The sequence below is a fragment of the Gossypium raimondii genome, chromosome 11 (genome assembly GCF_025698545.1).
Source record: "Gossypium raimondii isolate GPD5lz chromosome 11, ASM2569854v1, whole genome shotgun sequence".
In the NCBI taxonomy this organism is placed as follows: Eukaryota; Viridiplantae; Streptophyta; class Magnoliopsida; order Malvales; family Malvaceae; genus Gossypium; species Gossypium raimondii.
Window position 1 is genome coordinate 56,646,612 of NC_068575.1, and position 22,274 is coordinate 56,668,885.

General features: G+C 33.4%; 3 protein-coding genes across 3 annotated transcripts; 1 reads left to right on the plus strand and 2 right to left on the minus strand.

Moving 5' to 3' along the window:
• Positions 1-524: 524 nt before the first annotated feature.
• On the minus strand, positions 525-2,966 carry LOC105802587 (plasmodesmata-located protein 8). The gene is made up of 3 exons (XM_012634299.2): positions 1,928-2,966; positions 977-1,084; positions 525-898 (listed from the first exon to the last, which is right to left on the minus strand). Exons 1-3 carry the CDS (start codon positions 2,682-2,684, stop codon positions 894-896), a joined length of 870 nt encoding a protein of 289 aa, XP_012489753.1. The 5' UTR covers positions 2,685-2,966; the 3' UTR covers positions 525-893.
• Positions 2,967-3,881: 915 nt separating this feature from the next.
• Positions 3,882-4,923, minus strand: LOC105802585 (auxin-responsive protein SAUR36). The gene has a single exon (XM_012634297.2). The coding sequence runs from the start codon at positions 4,546-4,548 to the stop codon at positions 4,045-4,047; it is 504 nt and encodes a 167-aa protein (XP_012489751.1). The 5' UTR covers positions 4,549-4,923; the 3' UTR covers positions 3,882-4,044.
• Positions 4,924-8,847: 3,924 nt separating this feature from the next.
• LOC105802584 (Golgi SNAP receptor complex member 1-2) lies at positions 8,848-13,097 on the plus strand. The gene is made up of 6 exons (XM_012634295.2): positions 8,848-9,451; positions 9,713-9,900; positions 11,242-11,331; positions 11,413-11,484; positions 12,599-12,728; positions 12,814-13,097. Exons 1-6 carry the CDS (start codon positions 9,319-9,321, stop codon positions 12,909-12,911), a joined length of 711 nt encoding a protein of 236 aa, XP_012489749.1. The 5' UTR covers positions 8,848-9,318; the 3' UTR covers positions 12,912-13,097.
• Positions 13,098-22,274: the final 9,177 nt, after the last annotated feature.

A 22,274-nucleotide genomic window follows, 5' to 3' on the forward strand; every position in this document is an offset into this window, starting at 1 on the left:
CAAGCCTTACAATATGAAGCTCGCAAAGGGTGTTCGCAAGGGAAGCTCACCGACTTAGCTCGCACAAGACAATAGGAGTTCGCAAAGGGAGCTCATAGGTCTCTCGGCTCACAGGAGTCAAAGGAGTATTCAGCAGGCAACCCAGAGCAATACACTTGTCCAGTATGCATAAAGCCTGTTAAGAGCGTCAATAGCTATGTATATAAAGATTCGATTCTCCCCTCTAATGGAACACAACGGAAAATTACTCAACAATGTTATATATTTTTAAGTTTATATATTTGATCAAAGGAATTTTATATAGTTTTTTTTATAAAAATGCAAAGTGGAGCCTTTTTATCGTCTAAAACTATTTCATGTTGGACCATTTGGTATTGCATCAAGCTGATTGATAATATTGCATTAGATGGGTCAAACATAGATAGTATGGCCTTAAGCCCAATAATTAATAATATTGCATTAAGCTCCTTTTGTTTTGGGACTAATCTTCTCATTTCATGTTATATTTACATAAGATTCACATAGAAACGATTGGAAACAGAAATGCAAATTTTATTGAAGATTTTCTCATCTAGAGAAACGAAGAGAAGGCAGATAAAGAAGCCGGATTTTGATTGTCGGTTTAGTTTACTTACCAATTCATAATTATGATCAACTTGGCTTACTTTTGTGAAAGGATAAAGTTTTGCTGAAGAAAGGTGATGGATTTTCATGTCAGCTGTGTGAAGGAATCAGCATATGTTGTGAAGTTGATGGAGATTACATTCACTGCCTCCCTTCTTTTATGACAAAAAAATAAATAAAAGTAACTGATAAAGTTGCCACCTTAATATTAAAGAAAACAACCCAATACATTAATAACGAATACTCTTTCGGAAGCTGGGCAGGCTCATTCAATCTGGGAAAAGAATAAAGGTCAAAGTTATTATCTCTAAAAAATATGAGGAAATGGAGAGAAAATTAAGAAGAGCTTTACGTTTGGTTTTTCGGCAAACTGAGAGAAGAACAATCAGAACCACTACACCTGCCAATACACCCACGATTATTGCTACTGTTTTCCCGACATCATCTTCGTGGGAGGAATCTACACACACACAAAAAAAAGCCAATGTTATAATAATCACAATTATTTAGCTTCCTATGCCTATACTTACAGACCCTACTTCTTTAGTTTTTTAACATCAAAATGCCACTAGCAAATTTGTGTTTATGTCTTTTCACCTTATATATATATATATATATATTATCCTTTTAATTTATTTATTATTTTATTAGGTTTCAAGTTGAGAAAAAGTACTTTATGTAGAGAAATTCTGAAAGAAAACTGGAAGGTTTTAGGGGGAATCTTTCCACTATTTAGGGTTAGGTCATGGTTATACCAATATTCCCTCAACTGCTTTATTGATCAGCCAACAATGCTGCTTTTAAGGCAAGTTCTTATTCGAAATGAAAGTGGGAGATGGTGGATTCTCGATATGTGGAATTCACCTTAACGGAATGTAACACTTTTTTTCCTTCATACCTATCAATACTCAATAGGAGGTCAATTAAGATGCTGCTAACCCTTCGAAGTTACTGCCTTATAATAAAATTGTTGTATTGTATAATTATTTATTTTGCTTTCTAACTAAAAAAAATATTTTAGCTCTTTATTTAATTTTTCATTTTTACCTTTTAAATTTGTATTATTTATTAAATCATCTCAAAATGGATAAAAAAATTATAAACTTTGATGATATGATATACACATAAATTGTCATATGGACATTACATTAATAATTAATAATTTTTTAAAATTTAAAAAAATATTTTTAAAACATTAAAAAGTATGAAAAGATATTTTTAAAAATTTAAAAATTTAATTAATTACTAACATGTAAAACATGAGGATTAGACTAAATGGGGTTATCAAGGATATGAATTGCACCTGGAGTGAGTTCAGCGTAGTAGCCGGATGCCCAGTATCGAGCATAACACTGCCCTAAGTACACACCAGCGGCTGCAGCTGATCCACATAAACTCTTAAGTTTGGCCACAGCATCCGAAAGGCATGCAGAGCAATCAGAGGAGCTCAAGTCCCCCAAACACTGAGAAAACCCTTCCACCAACCCTGAGGAACTGACTTTGAAACCAATAGCCGACTGCAAGTCAGCTAGAACATCATCTCTACGCTTAAAGAACTCCACATCGTTGTTAACACTTCTACTGCATTTCTTGAACATGAGAGTCGTATCGGGACTCCCCAAGAAATTACTATGCTCGTATCTTAAATAGCAGCCTTCGAGTTGTACTGAAGCGCCGTAAGAGTTGGAACAAACCAAGCCTATCTGGTTAACAGCACTTTGCATACATCTTGAGCATTCAAACATCGGCAAATCACCCCTGCACTGGTACAAGCCATATATGGCGCCTTCAGGAGGGGTTGAGCTTCCATTTCCAAGAGCATACGCATCGTAAGACACTTGAGAGGATGAGCTAACGACTGATGATAGAAAAGAGTTGAGGTTACCTTCAAATGGGGAGTTTGGTGCGTACTTTTCTTGAGAGCAGCCAGCGTAGATTAAGACATAAGCTTTAACCAAATGACCAAAGCAACTAAGAGAGAGCAAGAGAATGAAGAGTGTAGGGAGTCCCAAGGCTTTGATAGTTTTGTGAGTGGGGTGTGATTCAAAGCTCCCGAACATTTTTTTTCTTTGTTCTCCCTTGTTTTTCTTTTTCCAATTTGACTTTCTTTTGTTTCTTTTTGTTTTGTGCTCTGTTTTAGTGGTGAGGAGGTGAGGGAGGAAGTGATTACTTTTTTGCTCTCATTTTTTTTTCCAGCTTTCCTATTAAGAAGGCCCCATTTAATCTTCCTTGGGCTACTCAAATTTCTACTTTATCTCAGAGTAAAATAGCCTAAAAAGTAGACCATATGCCGTTTCTTCCATTTCTAGCCAACAGCTCGTTGCATCCTATTTGGGCTCCTAAAAAGGCTGTTGCTGCCTTTGATGCCATTGGGCAGGGACAGCAAGCAGCCCATTATATTACAAAGAAGAATAGGGCTTCTTCACTCAAGTGTTTTAACCCAATTGGGACCAGCTTCGTTGGGATTCTCATATGAGTTGTGTAACTATGGTCAAGCATGTTCAGGTTCTCCCCCACATAAGCATAACGATATGAAATAAGCTTGTATTTTTCTCAAACAGAGGGGGGGGGGGGGGACAGCAAAACGGGATAATGTGAAATGAAAATTGAACCAAATATGAATAGATGCACATGGTCCAGGGAGCTTTATGTGGCAATTGGCACAGGCCATGACACTCTCAAAAGGACCCGTTTTTACGCATCCGAAGTCTTGTGGTGCAATTCCCTCAAGATTCGCCACTCCCACCTTCAAGATGCGTGATATTGACATTTATGGTGACAAACACTGTGCTGGCTCTTTTCCGTAAAGTTTGGTTTTTATATTTTATTCCTTTACTTTTTAAATATCTAAAAGGAAATAAATAATAATAATAATAATTAAAGACCCAGTTTTTAGTCAATTTCTTAAATCAAACTATCAAAATCGATTATTGCCATTCTTTGCAAAAGTAGAGAAAAGACGTGCATATTTAGAATACGACCAAAATTATAACAGAAAAATCTTTTTTGTTAGAGGCACCTATTACTTTACTCAAATTGAGTTTTATATTATTACTAAACATGATGAACCACTAATATTTATTTTAGCGCTTTCTGACAAATACCACAAGCAAATAAACAGTTGCAATAACGGAAAAAACGTAACATGTCTTATTGTAGTAACCAATTTCATTTGTCTACTGTAGCATTATTTTGGACATAATTCTTTATAATCTTATCGAAAAAGTCACTTCTACAATATATATTCTCAATGAGTGTACACCTAAAAAAGTGAAAATCCATTAAACGAAAAAGTGAAAATACAAAGGTAAATAAATCCGCTACCAAAACAAAAATTCCGGGGACATCGTAATCACAATCATTGACCACAATTAATTATCGTCATCATCAGCCACTGCTTTTACTACCACCACCGGTCTCTCAATGGTGGCCCTTACTCGATATTTTCCTTCCTCCGGTTCCCGCTGCGATCCGGGTCTGGACCTTCTCAAACTCGGAGAACCGGCAAGGAATGGTGATTCCACCTTGGTGGCTAAATCCATATTCCTCTTCGGCTTTTCTCAAGAGCTCGCCGAACAAAGGGTGGTTAAAGTAAATAACCGGCACCAAAACTCTATGAAAGTCGCCGTCTTTTTTACCAACGTAGACGGCTAAGTGCCCTTTTGGAACTTCCATCCGTTCCTCTTTGTTGGGGTCTTGATCAATGAGAACGTAACCCGACCCAGGTTTCACTGAGCATAAAGATTTGGCTCTTTCTGTCAAACGGCGCCCCCAACTGATAAGCTTGGAGAAAGGCTTCAAGTTACAAAAGGACCCAGCATGGGACAGGTGAGGGTACCCAGGTGGGTTCCGAGGTTCGCGGATGAAGCATCTGGAGATTCGGACAAGCCGTTTCCCGATCTTGAAGCCTCTTATCTTTCTCATGGATCGTGTCTGACCGGAAACAGAAATAACTTCAAGCAAAAAAAAAAAAAAGGAAGAGGAGCTTGGATTTAAAAGGGTTTGGTTAGAACGAAAAAGAAGCTTAGGAAAAGGGCCATGGATCGGCGATGGACATGGTAAGGCGAGAGAGAGTAAGGCAAACTTCAGAGAGAGACGTTGGTATATTAGACATCCTTATTCCTCTCTGCAACTGAGCATTTCATTCGAAACGAAATTCACATGAATAAATTGAGCCTTAATTTCTTACAGTCTCGCCCTCACTTAAAATCTTGGGTAGTTGCAGGTAGAATAGGGAGATGAAGGACTTGTTTTATAAATAGAAAGCGAAGCAGTGAAAACTCTTAAAAGGTCAAAAAAAAAGAAAAAGAAAAAAAGGAATTCGGAAAGGTGGTCAACGGGAGGACTAAATAGAGTTTAAGAGGGGCTGTGCAGGGTCACTCTCACGCGTAATAATGTGTTGGAAACTTTCTGTTTTTTTTCTTTGGAGAAGGTTATCACCGTTGGATTGACATTTCCTTCTCGTCCCCGCATTGAAAAGGAACTGAACTAATAATTTAATAAATAAAAATATTATTTAATTATATTTATGAATATTTCGACAAGGAAAATGGTTTTATAGTTTTAATTTTTTGTGAATAATATAAGAATATTCAAATATCCTTGGTCAAATCAAATTTACATTGGAATTTTATTGTGGCTCACAACGATACAGGGCTGTAGTCCATAGAATGCTGATTGTGGAGTGCCCTGAAAGTCATGGCATCAAACTTCAAAGCATTAGGTTCCATGCGTAAGGTTGCATGGCCTCCGACGAATTATCAATTATTGCATCCTTTCTTCTTCTTCTTCTTAAATACACAATTTAAGGCTCTAAATAAATATTTTAAATATAAATTATTAATGTAATATCTTAACCACTATATATAGAAATATATACATTCAATAAATTAGATGATTACATATAATTAAAAATGAAATCTTTAGAAATTACATATTTAAATGTTATATTATTTAGTGAATGCATTAAATATAAATTCATATTTTAAATAAAAACATGGAAGTTAATTAATTTAATATCTCAAGCACGATCGTAATATTATATACAAATATTATCATATCTAAAATAATCACAACTACAAAATACATAATTAATTCAAAATGATGTAAAATATTTTGGTTTGGTGTATCTTTCAAGTCCTCAAATGGCTGGTATTGGTTTTTTTTTAAGAATCATATGTAAGTTATGGAGTGTCTTTTTTTGTACTTTTATCTCCTATTTATTATTTTCTTTCGAGTTTTTCTCCAAGGAAATAGATTTTCCTTGAGCCTTGTGTAGCTTTTTTTTTTTTTTTTTATTTCAGATTAATTTAGGACTTATGTTCTCTTCGTTTTGATCTTCCTTTTCATGCTCTTTTATTCGTTCTATGATTTCGTTGTTTTTTCCCTTAATGGTTCAAGAACTATGAGTTTAATCAATTTCTTTTTGTTGTAAAACAAACAAATCAATCTGCTCTAAAGAAGAGTCAGGCCATCTAAAATACCCTAGAGCTTAGCGTTAAAAACCAAACATTGGCACAACCGTCTATTAAATCCAAGAATCCAATTCCCGTGTTGATCCCTGAGAATACCCCCCGCAACAACATCCCCGAAGCCGACTTTAGCAACTCCATCCGAATATAAACGGGTCCAATCGTCAGTCCTGCTTGATGTTGATCTTGACTTCGACCTTCTAAATTGATATTTCTTGTGCATAGAGTTACACTGTAAAGCCCAACTGTACAAACATTTAATAATTTCATCCACACTCCACGACAACCCTTGAAAAATAAAAATACTTTTGTTTTTTAGATGCGCTAAGCTACTAACCCAAAGAAACACGACCAATCAATATCCCTCAAGGAAAGACTATGATGATTACCCAAATTAGACGTAAGCTATTCATGCAAATCTCCCGAAATCTGCGACCAGACATCTTTAGCCACAGAACAGTCCCTGATGGCATGCAAGACATCATTCGCAAAAAGCCCACAAACTGTACAGCGCTCCTCTACCCCAACGTCGCGTCGCACTCACTCCACCAGTGTTAGTAATCTTTGTTTGAAGGCTACCCAAATAAACATCCTAACCCTCTAAGACCCTAAAAATTTCCATGTCAAATTCCAAACTTCCCCTTTTTGGTCCTAAGAACTCTCTGTAAGCATTTTATAAGCACTCTTTATGGAAAATGACCCTGATCCACTCTTAGCCCAAGCAATTCTATTAGGTCCTACTGAAGAATGAGGTGAGGGAATACTAACGACGTGTCTTATGATATCATCTGACAGCCAAACCCTTAAAAGATCCAAATTTCACAAACCTTCCTCTATAACCATATCCTTAAGTAGACAACCTAAATCAAGGTTTGTATGCGTAGGAATTAGATTAACTAAGGGTCCAATATCAGTAATCCAGTTATCCTTCCAACTTTTAACTCTAAGGCCATTACCCACTAACCAATAAATATTATCTTGGAGTAAGGGTCATATCTTAGAAAGAGATCTCCAAAGGAAGTACCCCTTATCGCAAGCTAAGGAATCAGAAATACCTTCTTTAATATCATATTTTGATTTGAGAACGCGAACCCATAGAGAATTAGTGTGAGCCACAATATCGAATCCCAATTTTAGCATAAAAGAATTGTTTTGATACCTCAATTAATGCAATCCAATACCAATACAAGCTTTGGGTTAATAGACCATTTGTCAGTTAACTAAAGAAATCTTCTTTTTTTCCCCATTCATGCCCTAAACAAATTGTCGCACCAATCGTTCTATCTCCTCACCAAGCTTTTGTGGAACACTCAAAGACTACATGAAAAAAAATTAGGAATTGACAAAAGCACAGATTGGGGTTATAATGGTTGAATTCAATGGCGAAGTCAGGGAGGGTTGGCAAGGTCTCGAGTTCCTTTAAAATGGAAAATTTTCCATTTAGGTTTATTTATAGTTTATAAAATTTTAAATTAGTAATGGTAAAATTGTATTTTGGCCGCTCAAAATTATAAAAAGTTGATTTAATTTTTTAAAAATTATAAAGATATAAGCAATTAAAATAGTGAAATGACATTTTTACTATCATAAAAATGTACAATCTAATTTTGACCCCCAATTTTTTTTTTTGGCTTCACCCCAGTTGAATCCTTTGATTCAGACATGATTTTTGGAGTTTTAAAATATGCTTTGAATCTTTATATTCTTTTTTTAGGAGTGCAATGTGCCTTATCAACATATATTATATAAAACGTTCAGCGACCTAATGAAACAATTACCCTTTTAGATTAAAGGGTCGTGCCATTACATCTCGAGACACCCAATGTTTTTAAACTTTTAGTCTATTTGCTTGGTAGGTCTATCCCATTTTGAAATTAAATTTAAATAGCCCTTAAAATATAAGAATAACAAAATAAGCCTTTTCATTTTTTTTATTTTTTAAAAACAATAAACATAGAAAACTATATAAAATTGTTATTTAAATTACCCAAATATATCCTCAATTTTTTTCAAGTTTTAAATAAGAAATTTTGACTTGAGGAAAATTCTTGAGAGATATATTTGGGTAATTTAAATAACAATTTTATATATTTTTAAGTTTGTTATTTTAAAAAATAAAAAATGAAAAGTATTTATTTTGTTAGTCTTATATTTGTTAAGGATTATTTAAATTTAATTTCAAAAGGGGGCAGACCTAATATGTAAATAGATAAAAAAATTTAAAAACATTTAAAGGGTAATTGCTTTATCAGGTCTCTGAACGTTTTATATAAGTGGCACCGAGGTTATTGTTCAAAACAGATCATTTACGTACATGATTTTGAAGATGTGTATTTTTATAAATAATAAAAAAACTGTGCCATTTTATAAAAAATCCCTAAAAGGATTTATAGATATGAAAAGTTTTTTGTAATAGTATATATAGAAAGTTAATATGTTACTTATGTTATTCCGTACAGTACGCTACGGTATTCAGGAGAGTTTGAGAAATTCAAAAGCAGAAAAATGAGATGGTGATGTGGATGAATTTCCACAGCTAACGCGTATAATCACTAATCAAAAGAGACGACTACAAAATCATATGTCATCTCTTTTATCTCTCCATCTTTCCGTATTATCTTTGAAGAATATTGAAATCTTAAAAATAAAACCAAATGAAAACATAATCCAGATTTCAGATATATTTAAATCTGTGAGAGGGGTAAAATGAATAAGTTTTTCCCTTATTGCGCACCAAATGGCTAATGAAATTGGAAGGATCCTTATTTGGAAGGAGTTGAATTGTGATAAGATATAATCTAGGGATAGGGATGAATTTAATTACACTAAAATGATATTAATATTTATATACAAATTAGAAACAATCAGTGTCGCGGGAAGGAGAACCGAGCTTCCACTAAAATTTGGGCTATGAGGAGATACAAATAGGCTCGATCCAAGAATTGCATACAATCACTACAATACGCTCTGCACGGGTACCCCTACAACATCCTCTCCCTCTCTTTCTCTATCAGGCTGAGGCTGGAGCTGATTGAATCAGAACTGGACAACAAAATTATAGAAATCCAAGTCATAAAAGCTAAGCAGCGAAAAGGAGGAAAGAAAAGAACAACGCACTCAACGGCATTTTCATGTATCCAATTCAATGCTCATTAACTGTAATCTCCATCACTGGACTTACATTACAACTCAGCGCCAGGGCAATTGAACTACCGACATCCAAATGACGGATACGAATCTGGATCTACAAGAATCGGGTTGGGAGGAACTGAGGAAAGAAGCTCGAAAGATCGAAGGCGATCTCGATGTTAAACTCTCTTCATATGCTAAGCTCGGTGCTAGGTTCACCCAAGGAGGTTTCCCCCTTTCATTTCGCTGTATCTCTTTAGAATTTTGTTCCAGACTTCAATTGTTATTTTCTACGATGTGCATTGCTTATATATTAGTAGATTAATGAAATTAAGAACAAATCTGTTGAAAAATCTAAACATACTCTAAAAGTTTAATAAGATTTGTTTAATTAGTTTCGTTTTTCTATTTAGGAATTCGTAGCCTTAGGAATAGGGTGATCTTTCTGTTTATTCATGATGATGTTTACCTACATTGAGGTTATGTAGATACTGGGTCGCCAACGCTTGGGTCGAGTAGATCATGGAAGTCTATGGTAATTGAAATTCAATCATTGCTTGAGAAGCTGCTAGACATAAATGATGCTATGAGTAGATGTGCTGCATCTGCTGCACCAACTACTTCGGTAACCCAGAAACTTGCGAGGCATAGAGACATACTACATGAGTTTACTCAGGTTTAATCCTTTGACTCTGCTTTATAGACCTGTTTTCAGAAGTCAGATTTTCATGCTTAACTACCAGATATTAAGACCCTTAAAGAAATATGAACATTTCATGATATCTTGTCCTATGTTACTGTTGATAGGTAAACTGTAAATACTTTTAGCAGTCGTGTTTCTTCTAGGACTTATCTACATTTGTTACTTCCATGTTTATTGGCCACGGGTTTAAAGTTTGAACCGATCATCTTACTAAAAATTTCACCATAAGCTGATTCTGAGGAGACAAGCTCTAGCACACTTATATCATACTTGGTTGATCGGTTTTGACAATCCTTAGTAGGATATCTGTACCTTCATTTGGACTAAAATATAATTCTGGCATTTTATTTCTTAAGTATGTAAGAGTTCATGGTACTTGATTATTACTTGCCTGGCAATTTTACCTTAATTGGAAAAGAATTCAGTATAAGCAACGAGTAGCATTTGGTGCAACTACTTAAACGAGAACTGTTTTTTAAAATAGCAATACATGAGTATAAACATATTATTATTTTTATTATTGCTTTTTGTTTGTGTTACAAGGTACTGAGGTCAAGCGTTTATTGGTTAGAAAAGAAAAAAAACAGTGAAATTCTCAAAGATTTTGGTCCATGGGGTTTTTTTTTTGTTTGGGGGGGGGGGGGCTGCTGTTAGCTTCATATACATACCCTTCTAGCAGCTACGGAGCTCAAACTCTGATATAATCTCTTCTGTTGGTTATCGTTCTATTTTCTGTGTCTATAGAAATAATTTTCCTCCTGGGACAATTGGGAATTCCTCCAAGTTACATGAAAACTTGTTGTAGGGATAACCTGTAGTTTTCGGTACTTTTTGTGTTAGAGAAGAGTAGAGCAGTACCCGTGTTATCTTTTACATATTGAACTAAGTACTAAATGTAGGGATAACTCATAGTTTTAAGTACTTTTATGTTTTACATTGACAAAGCGTAGGGTTTCTTCAAAAGTGCTTTATTTGCAACTTTGTTCATTGTCCTATAAGTTAATGTACCCATATTCCTTGGAATTACCTCAATTACATATTGTTGTTTCCTGGTATATATCAAACGAAGCTCCCCAAATGCATTCTTTCACTCTTAATTTCTCAAGAGTAACGGATTCCCTCATTAATTTGCTTCTACATACCAAAACTGTGGTTTCTTTAGTTGTTTCATTTACCATTTTGGTTTCTTGCACTATAGATTAATGTACCCATGTTCCATGAAATACAAAGTTACTGCTTCTTTTGGATATTGTTATTTGGAAAAGTGGATTATTATTTCTATCCATTCGAAGTAATGCTATAAAATTTTGTTAGGAATTTAGGAGAATTAAGGGAAATATAAGCTCAATGAGGGAACAGGCAGAGCTTCTGAGTTCTGTCAGAGATGATATCAGTGAGTTTAAGGTAGTCATTTTCTTAAATTTGTTACTCTAATTCCCAATACTATGTTGTTTCCCAAAGTTTACTATATTTGCTTTCATGTAGGCATCTGAGGGTATGTCACCAAGAATGCAATTACTTAGAGAGCGAGCGGCCATCCACGGGAACATAGCTCATGTAAGATTGAATTTGTTTTGGTCAGTGTATTTCTTTGTGCATGCTTTGTTGCAAGAAATTTCCCCTTCTGTTTCCTGTCATTATATTGCAATTACTTATCAGCTTGGAGAGTATCCTGAAATATATGTGTTACACACGCAGTTAACAAACTAAACGAATGAATCTATTGGTTAGAAGGTAAAAAACCTCAAACTGGTGGTTTGGTATGTAGAACCCGAAAATATCAATGGCCAAAATCACTAGTTTCAACCCTCAAGTCTCTGTGATATAGACCTCAAATCCAAATCTCAATAACCAAAAGTTAGCTCAAAGCACGAAATACATAATTCTAAAATCAAGCCCATAGAAATAAAATGAACCCCCAAAAAATCCTATTTCCTAAATTTTTGCCTAAAATGAGTATACCTCCAATCAGATGATGGCCTTCCATCATTTTGGTTTGGATTACTTGATGTATACCCTTTTACCTCTTGATCGTCACCGCTGTATCTAAAGGAAGTCCTAATTTCTTTCTTGCCGTAGAAGGAACTATTTTAAACTTGAAACACTATGTAATAGACTTGTGGCCCCTGAACATTAATTCTTCTTGGTGCTGCTACCTGCTATCACAGAGGGGAAGCTATGGTTTCTGCATCATATTTATTTTAAGCTGTGGCAAAGGATGGTATCCGACTAAGTTGTAATTTTTCATCCAAAAAAGATATTTTTGTAGCTGGGTTGGGAGGAGGAAAGAGGAACTCAATGTCCCAAACTGATTCTAGAAAGATATGTTAATGAGAATTTTACGTGACCTCTCTAAGACATATAAAAACATGTGCATGCTCGCACAGAAACAAACAATTGTTCACGTGTTTCTTAAAAACAAATTTCTCTAGCTTTTTCTACAGGTAATTTAGTAATCTTACAAGTGCCATACTTCCATTTTTGCTTGACAAGATTGATGTGGCATACAGAAAACGCTCTAAGCTTCCAATTTGTATCATAATATTTTTGTATACTAGCTTTAGCACCCTGTAACGAGATAAGCTTGTGTTTTATTTATTGTTGGTAGTTTGCCCTTTTGCCTATTTATGGAAGCGTCCATTTTCCTTACCGCTATGTTTGTTTGCTATAGATAGATGATGTGATTAATCAAGCTCAAACGACAAGGGCTGTGTTGGGCTCTCAAAGAGCTTTGTTTGGAGATGTCCAAGGCAAAGTAAAAGTTCTAAGTGACAAGTTCCCCGTTATCCGTGGCTTGCTTGGTACTTAATTGTGCATCTTTATTACAGACCTTTTATTAATTATGAAATCATTTTGTATACTAAATAAAATTCCCCTATATTCTAGGTTCCATCAGAAGGAGGCGTTCAAGAGACACACTTATTTTATCAGCCGTAATTGCTGGTTGTACGTTGTTCCTTATTATCTATTGGCTCTCAAAGTAACTAGAGATACGAGTTATTAATAGGGTAATGTTCAAAGTGGAAGGTTTGGCTTTGCTGAGAGAATTTTGCAGTATAATTTGTTAGAACCGATCACATTCCCTGTTAAGCTTGAGGTACCTTCTTTTTGGTGCCATTACATAGAAAATCACATTTTTATTTAATGTGCAAGTCAGTTGCATTGCTCAATCATAGACGGGTGCTAAACCGGGGGGATCATATTGAGTTTTTTCGAATTCATATTTTGTTCGGCTCAAGTCCTTTCGCATTCGATTCTTTCAGGCTTGGACTTTTTAGATTTAGATTAGTTCAAGCTAGGTGGGTTTTGATGGATTCAAATAATCTTGAATTTTCTAAGTTATAAATATTTTCATTTTGAATGTAATAATTTGATTTATTTTTATATTTGATAACACAATTACCCTATTAAAGACATAAACTTATATATAACATTGATCATGATAATCGGTACCATACCGGTCAGTATGTATCGAGTTTTTCCTCATTTGATATAAAGTAATCTAGTTTCTATTACAATCAATATTTCAGTGTGTTTCGACCATTTTGATGTGTTTTGGCTCGTTTCGGCCAATATCGAATTGTATTGGTGCGTGTCGGCTTATATAGATTGGTACAAAATTTTGATATTTTAAACTTAACTTTTATTTTTATCTTAAATATTTTAAAGTTATTGAACTTAATTAATAATTTAAAACTTATATTTGCATATAAATATATTTATATTAATGTAATTTATTAAGAACCTAAAAATAAAAAATAGAGATATATTTGCATTACATTATATATAACTAGTTTCTTTCTTGTGCAATGCACAAGTTGATTGGTCAAATTATGTATATATATGTTGAAAAAAAACTTGAGAAATTATGCTGAAATCCTAAAAAATTATTAATCTACGTTATTTTTGGAGAGAGAAAGGAAAATGTGTCCTACAAAGTGCATTTTCACTGCCACATCAGTGAAAACGCATCACGTAGGACGTGTTTTTAGCTTCGGACAAGTATTAAGGGCAAAGTGGGGATTCGGAGAAGAATTTCGAGCCTCAAATGTAGATATCTTTTGTCTTTGAAACCTACTAGACATGTCATTTTAAAGATAAAACGGGACAACAATCTGAAGCAGGTGATTGAATCCCATTGCTATAGTGGGAACGTTGTGCTGGAGTTGTATGTCGACTTCGTCGAGGAGGATGAAGATGGCCCGAGCTCACAAACACCCTTGCCACCAAATGTTAGACTTGATGAAGAACTTCAAAGTCCCACCACAGGGTTGTGCAGTGGAATGACATAATTGTTACAAAGCTCATACCAAGACCTGCCAGAATCATCATCAATGGTGAGGCATTCATTAATTTCGCCCCTCGATCATTGGGGTGGATAACAGTCGGGGGTAATTGGTCACCGGGCCTACAACACACCCGCACAACATTCTGTCAATGCCTTTGATTTTACTTTCAGCATGCCGATATTGAACACCAATAACACTTAGATGGGCACGCAATTAAGTTATTGTGGTGGGTCAAACAAAAGTGGTTTGGGGTTGGTTCTGGGTTTACAAGAAGGATAATCTATACTCGACAACGTCGACCAGCAAGGGCACATCCAACCCTGGATCTGCACAAGGGGTTGATAATGAAAAGGAGAAAAGAATGAATAGGTTGAAGAGGACGATCAAACAGATAACGACCCATAGAGGAGGCAGGGCCTTATGAAGTAAAAATTACGGTAATTTCAGAACTAGATCTCATTCCTAGTGAAGTTGAGGATGGTGGATTTGACGGTGAAGCTACGAAGATTGCTCGATGGGATGACCCAGATTTCACGGCTTATCAACCACTACCACACATGCGAACTCTTGATATTGCTGCTGGGGGAGGTTTAGAATTCCTAACCCTTCCTCATAGAAGACTAAGGCATGAGTCTTTGTCAACAACTTTCGGGCATTTAGAGGTTGGGATGAAGTTTGACACCAAAGATGCTTTTCAAGCTGTTGTCAAGCAGTATAGCATACAACTTGGTGTCAACTTCACTATTACGTGCATTTGATCTGAGAAATATTAGGTGAAGTCCACAATGCATGCAACAGGATGTCCATGGAAAATCATAGCATATGTGTAACACCCCGATCCGAGTCCGTCGCCGGATTAGAGTTACGAGGCATTACCAATCAAAATCCGACCCAAAATTATTATTACCAAAATTAGTCAACAATTTATTTACAAAATTGGACCAGATATTAAAACATTAATAGACACAACAATGCCACTTTTGGACAGCAATAATCCTCCTCCTAACGGCAACATTTTACAACTAAAATACAATAAGTGTCTTAAATCGGACAACCAATGATTCACATCACAACCTTAGCATATTAATTATCTAAATACCATAATTATGCCCTAATTTGACAAATCAATGCTTCATAATATAACAAAGACATATTAATTAGCTAATAACTTGTCTTAAGTTCAACTTTAACTCCCTCATGCAAGACAAACCGAACAAAGATGTAAGTTAACTTCAATTTTTTTATATACATCGAAAGCAATAATGAATGAACATCAAACTAAATAAAATTTTAAAGTATGGAGTTCAGCAGATTAAATAACACTTACTTATCTATCATAGCTTATACTATAATCAAATATGTATAATTAAAATCTCTATTTTAATGACCTTTAAAACTATATGCATAGACACCAAAATAGGTCAAAACAAAGTAAGCCATTTTCGCATGGCTCATATTCACATATCCCAAAATTAAACATATTAACTAGACTATACATGCCATAGGTTCGAATTCAAAATATATAAAATACCAAAGAGGGTCGATAGTGTGATAGACTATGCTGACGATCCCCGAGCTCGTAACGTGACTTCAAAATCTATAAAACAGAGATAAACAAATACAACACACGTTAAGCTATTTAAGCTTAGTAAATCATGAGCAAAAATTCATATATATATACTTATACTTATTCCATCATTAAGTTAAAATAAACCAAAATCATTTATATATTTATATATATATATCAAATGCATATAATCACTTAATTTAACATATTCAGATCACCGGCACTTAGCCTGCTAGGTTTATAACCTGATTCATATCACCGGCATTTAGCCTACTAGGCTTATAGCCTGATTCAGATCACCAAGCACTTAGCCTCGCTAGGCTTATAGCCCGATTCGGATCACCCAAGACTTAGCCTCGCTAGGCTTATAGCTCGATTCGGATCACCGGCACTTAGCCTGCTAGGCTTATAGCCTGATTCAGATCACCAATTCCAAACTTGATAATTCAATGATTCAACCGAATACATTTATATATATATATATATATCTTTATATTATAGATTCAACTACTACCATCATAATATTTAACTTCCATTATACTTAAATAATATATATTTCACATTCGAACATATTAAAATAATCTAAGCTAATAACTTCGTTCCTTTGATTCAGATCACCGGCACTTAGCCTGCTAGGCTTATAGCCTGATTCAGATCACCGGTACTTAGCCTGCTAGGCTTATAACCTGATTCAGATCACAAATTTCAATTTCACATATACAAAATATTTCCTCAAATAATTCTTTATAACAAACACATGTTCATTGTAGTTCATGTCCAATTAATTAAAAGTTTATAAATCATGTCTTCAATTCAATTCAAACACTTATAAATTTATAAACACAAATATATATATTTATATATTATTACTTAACTAAATTCAATACAAGAACTTAACATATATATATATATATATATATATCCACCTATTCAAAATAACTTTTACATGTATATCCGTACATATGCAAGACTACCCATATATATATTTAACATTCACACCTTGAAATATGTTCAAAACCTATTCAAACATATATACGTATATGTTTCAACTCACACATATATATATACTTATTCAAATTATCTATGCAAATGCAATATACATACTTTTAATCAAACTCAAAGATTATACATGAATGTACATATATATTTGAATTTTGTGTTTACATTTATAATCCTCATATCATCAAATATTTTCAACAACATAAACATATTGATACATGTTTAATATTCAAACAATGTATATATATTTTCTATATACCATTCGTACTTACAATTAATTCAAAGACTTATATAGGCATATATTCATATATTCGAATATGGTATATACATATATACCATTTATATTTCAAACTTATTCAATCAAATTATTTTTAATTATAGATCAACAAAAATAAAATAGATATACATACATATATACTGATTTAAATACGTTAAATAACTAGTAGATTTACCTTGGACGATGGAAAATCAAAGTCGGACGATTATTCGACTAATTTGGCTTTTTCCCGATCTAACTCCGATTTCTTTGGTTCTCGATCTAAATATATTCAAAATAAGATAATTTATTTATTAACACATTCAATTTAGTCCAAAAACACATAATTTGGCAGATTACTATTTTGCCCCTAATATTTACACTTTTTGCAATTTACTCCCTATTGCATAAAACACAATTTACACAAAATTTGCCCATACTACACAAGGGCCGAATATTCATGGTTCTCATACAAGTCCACACATTGCATTTATTTCACATTTTAGTCCCCCAAAAATTTAATTTCATAATTTAGCCCTATTTACTCAATTTCACTAAAAATTCCAATACAAAACATATTAATCTATCACATATCTTTCATTTTTCATCATCAACTATCACAAAGTTCAAGCATTCATCAATGGCACATTTCAAAATCATCAACAATTCACAAAATTAAAACATGGGTTTTGAAGAACACAAAGCAACGATCTCAAAAACGTAAAAATTATTAAAAACCGAACAAAGAACTAACCTCAATCAAGCTTTTATATGACCGAATGTAGCTAGGTTTTCTTTCTTTTTCTTTTGTTTACTTTCGGCTAGTGAAGAAGATGATAACCTTGAATTTTTCTTTGTTTTTAATTAACATATATTAGTTTGTTTTATTTATTTACCTTATTAACCTTTAATAAATAATTTATATTTCATATAACATAAGGATATAATTGTCCATAGCCACCCACTATCATTTCAAATGGTCTAATTGACATTTAAGACCCCCATTTTTAAAAGACAACATCAATTAGGTATTTTTAGATTTAACCCATAAATTTTCATTTTACGCAATTAAACCCTTTTTATCAAATTGAACATTCAAACGATTAAATTTTCACACGAATTTTGCACACCTATAACTTAACATATAATAGACACTAAAAATAATATTAAAATATTTTTCTGATTCGGATTTGTGGTCCCGAAACCACTATTCCGATTAGGGTCAAAACTGGGTTGTTACAATATGTGAGGAAGAAGTCGCTATTCTGGACGGTCAGAAAGTTTATCATGTCCTATACATGTGTTGTAGCTGGTATACACCATGGTTACCAATATCGACTAGATTTCTGATATTTTTTCCAGACATTATACTACGTATGGTGACCCAATTTATTATTTTTTAGGTATGTCGAATGATCATCCGAAATTGGATTCGGATATGATATCTAACTTTATATTGTCAATAGTCAAAGCAGGTCCTAAAATACCGGTCCTTGTTTTGATTGCACACATCCATAGCGAGTTCGATTTCACCATGTCCTACCACAACGGATGATTGTAAAAACAGAAGGCATTGGAGAAGATGCATAGCAGGTGGGAGAAATCCTACAATGAATTATGGCAATGGTGTCAAGTACTGGAGCGGTGTGTACCAGGTTCCGTAACCGAGCTGCAAACGGAGCCTGCGTATTACGGCAATTGCTTGGTCCCTGGAAAAAGAGTTTTCCCTTATTTTTTCTAGACTTTCAAGCAGTGCATAACTGCATTCTGATACTATAAGCCACTTGTTCAAATTGACGACATATTCCTGTATGAGAGATACGAGCATAAGTTGATAATAGTTGTTGCACACGATGGTAACTGAAGAATCATGCCAATAGCTTTTGCAATAACTTCGGAAGAATCCGGTGATGATTGAGATTTCTTCTTAACTAAGCTGAGAAGGCATGTTGTGTTGCAGCCTGATGTGTACATCATTTCCGACAAGTGCACCAGAATACAACGTCGCGTCCTACATGGCGCGTTTTCATTGATGTCGCAGTGAAACAACATAGATCAATAAATTTGTAGAATTTTAGCATACTTTCTAAAATAAATATTTTTCAGCATATTCTTATAATTTAACCCAAGTTGGTTGTATGTTAAAAGCTAAGAAATTAAAATACTATTCTTTAAAATAATTTTATACAATAATTATGCAGGTTTATATAGATTTTTTAGAATTTTAAAACTCAAAATTTATACATCTAATTATCTTAAATTTAAATTAATAATACATATTTTAAGATAACTTTTAAATTTAATGACATAATTAAAAATATTTTTAAAAAAATTAAAATTAAATTTAATTATAATGATAATGATAATGATAATGATAATGATAATGATAATGATAATTTTTAAAAAATCTAATGATAACAAATTTAAATATTAAGATAAATATTTATATTTATGATAATATTATTTATCTTTATAATAATTTTATACATAAAATTTTGATTTAATGCAATTTTACAAATCACTAAAAACATTACCGAATTAATATTGTTTTATGTTGATATATTGCATATACAGATAATCATATTAATCTAATATAAAAATAAATGTATGTATTAATTTCTTTTAAATGCATACAATTGAATCAAAATTAAAATTTTATATAGAACTGCAATTTAATTTTGATATGTAGCGCGAATCAAAATTTATATATTAAATTACATATATAACCAAAGTTTATATATAAAATTAATATTTATCTAATATTATAAATTATTAAATATTTACAGAATAGGGGAAAAGAAGTACAAATTCTGGTTAGGGAGAAATATACCGACAATACAGTTTCATGCCATGTTTATTTGGCTTGTTCCATTGGTCAAAAGGAGTTGTTTATAAAGGTTGATTTATGTTTAAAGTCAATATAACTTAATGCTTTCATATCTTTTGAATTGTCTACTTAATTTTGTACTTATAATAATAAATTCTTTATTCAAAAGTCAAATTAATTTATAAGTAAAATATTATTACCTAATATATAAATTTTATAGAAATCTCTGATTTTTTTAAACATAATTATAATACTTTGAATAAATTTATAAGTAAAAGGAATTTATTATAATTGTTTTAATTTATAAAATATATATAAGCGGATGCATTAATTTAAATATTAAAATTATTTTCATAAAATAAGTAATTATCATTTATTTTTTTAATATTTTAAGTAATATCATATAATTCTATTAATTATTAATGTTTGATTGTTGAATTATAAATTTAATTTTTTTCATAACTTTAGATTGGATTTATCTCCAAGACTCGAATCCTTATAAATTGAGATTCTATCGGATTCGGATTATTGCCGGGACCGACGAACTTTGGAGCTTCCATGTTGAGTGTTTGCGGTGGGTTTTGAACCTAGTGTTCTGTTGGCCTACATACATATCCGACATTTTAAACAACGTTACCATACATTAAACCCTTTCTTTGGTCGTAAATTTTATTATTTGCATAGTAGATTCATCAATTTATGTATTTACATTAGAACCGGAATTTGTGAAAAGATTCCCTGAACCATTCCCATTCTGAGATGAAGATTACTTATCAGAACTAGATTGCCTGGAAATCTTAGCTACTGCTATACCAACAGAGGTTATGTTGAAATGAATCACATGGTCATAACCTCGTGCATGGAAGAATGTTGGCAAACGTGCCTGGAGTAGAGGGCACAGCCCGAATAAGAGAGTCTAGCTGTGGTTTGAGGCTTCTGTTGCAGTACGAACTACGTACTTTTTTTTTTTTTAATTTACAAGGAAAATGGAACTGTTCAATCTACTAGTCAATGGCTACTATGGTCCAGGCAGCAGCCCGAGTACTTAGATGCCGAAGAGGCTATAAATTATAGTCTATCTTTATTGGACTTCTAAGATCTAACCGCAACAGGCGGCCCCCGGGATACGTATATTCAACTCTCTAGTCTCTACGCTACTTAATGTATACATGCCCGCTGCTAAATGATAGATGAAAGAATATTAACAACAAGATGAGACGGAATTTAAAAGGTTGGCCTCTCCTTGCTAGATTCAGACTGATTACTACAATCATCCTTAAAACGTTTGTATATACAAGTTGATTTATGTGGGAATTTGTTAGTTTTTCTCCTGCTTGCATCTTTACATCAATCATCTATACCATAATTTTCAACATTATTAGGTTCATCTTCCCGGCAATCGATCTGCCGCCGGTGCAGTAGATTAATTAAAAGCTAGCTCTACCGGTTCAAAATCACATCACCTCAAATGGAAGTTTATACATGGGAAAAACTAGAGTAGTTTAATGGAAAATCAATGGTGAAAAAGCTGATTAGAAGCAGCGAATGGCGGTGCCTCTATTACAGGCAGACATTCAAAGTTGGCCGTGGCATATGTAATACAAGAGCCACTGTTATTTGTAACAAAGCGACTTGAAATATTGCCTTAATAGGAAGAAATGGAAAGGCAGTTTGCACACATGGGGGATGGGGATGGGCATAGTATAGTTTTGAAGAAATGTTAAAGAGAGATGACAGCTGCCATCTTTTTCAGCAAAGTTAGGGTTACTTTGCAACAAAAAGTAAAACCAGCCACAGATATATAGCAGTTGCCTGCAGTGTAGTGTAGGTAGAGAGTCCCGCCTAACTAAATTAGCCAAACACTAGACAACTCCTCCATCAATGCAAAGACAAAATAGGTAGTAATTTCGATTCAAAGATCTCTGTCTTCTGTTATCACTGACAACTACGTATCTCTGTATGAGAGAGAAATCTAAGTGTGTGTGTGGTCAAATCCATATTTCAAAAGCTTTTTCTTGTAAATACCTTTTTGTTTCATTTACTTCCTCAACTCAACTCGAATCCTTCCTCCTCATTACATTTTTATAATCTCTCTTTTTCTCGTAAATACCTGAAAACCAGTTCCGCTACCTATCACCATTCACCGCCTCCCTTATATAGCCGCTTTACCCTATTCTAAGAGCTGCCACCCACTACACTCTAATTACTCGTTTATTTTAGCCTGTAAATGAAGGGTTTGTGGATCCTTTAGAACCTCTGTTTCACGGCTTTCAAAGCAATTATTTATTTCACTCAAGTATTGAATTTACTGTAAATACATTTTTTAACTATTTAATAAAAACTCATTTTAATTTACATTTTATTAACAATTTATTATAATATAAACATTAACTTTCTATTCAAAGAAAG

Excerpts from the sequence above, each read along its gene's own strand:
- LOC105802585 (XM_012634297.2), bottom strand. The coding sequence starts at position 4,548 with ATGAGAAAGATAAGAGGCTTCAAGATCGGGAAACGGCTTGTCCGAATC.
- LOC105802587 (XM_012634299.2), bottom strand. The coding sequence starts at position 2,684 with ATGTTCGGGAGCTTTGAATCACACCCCACTCACAAAACTATCAAAGCC. Across the intron at positions 1,085-1,927 it reads CTACGCTGAACTCACTCCAG|ATTCCTCCCACGAAGATGAT; the intron begins GTGCAATTCATA and ends GTGTGTGTGTAG.
- LOC105802584 (XM_012634295.2), top strand. The coding sequence starts at position 9,319 with ATGACGGATACGAATCTGGATCTACAAGAATCGGGTTGGGAGGAACTG. Across the intron at positions 9,452-9,712 it reads TGCTAGGTTCACCCAAGGAG|ATACTGGGTCGCCAACGCTT; the intron begins GTTTCCCCCTTT and ends GAGGTTATGTAG. Across the intron at positions 11,332-11,412 it reads ATGATATCAGTGAGTTTAAG|GCATCTGAGGGTATGTCACC; the intron begins GTAGTCATTTTC and ends GCTTTCATGTAG.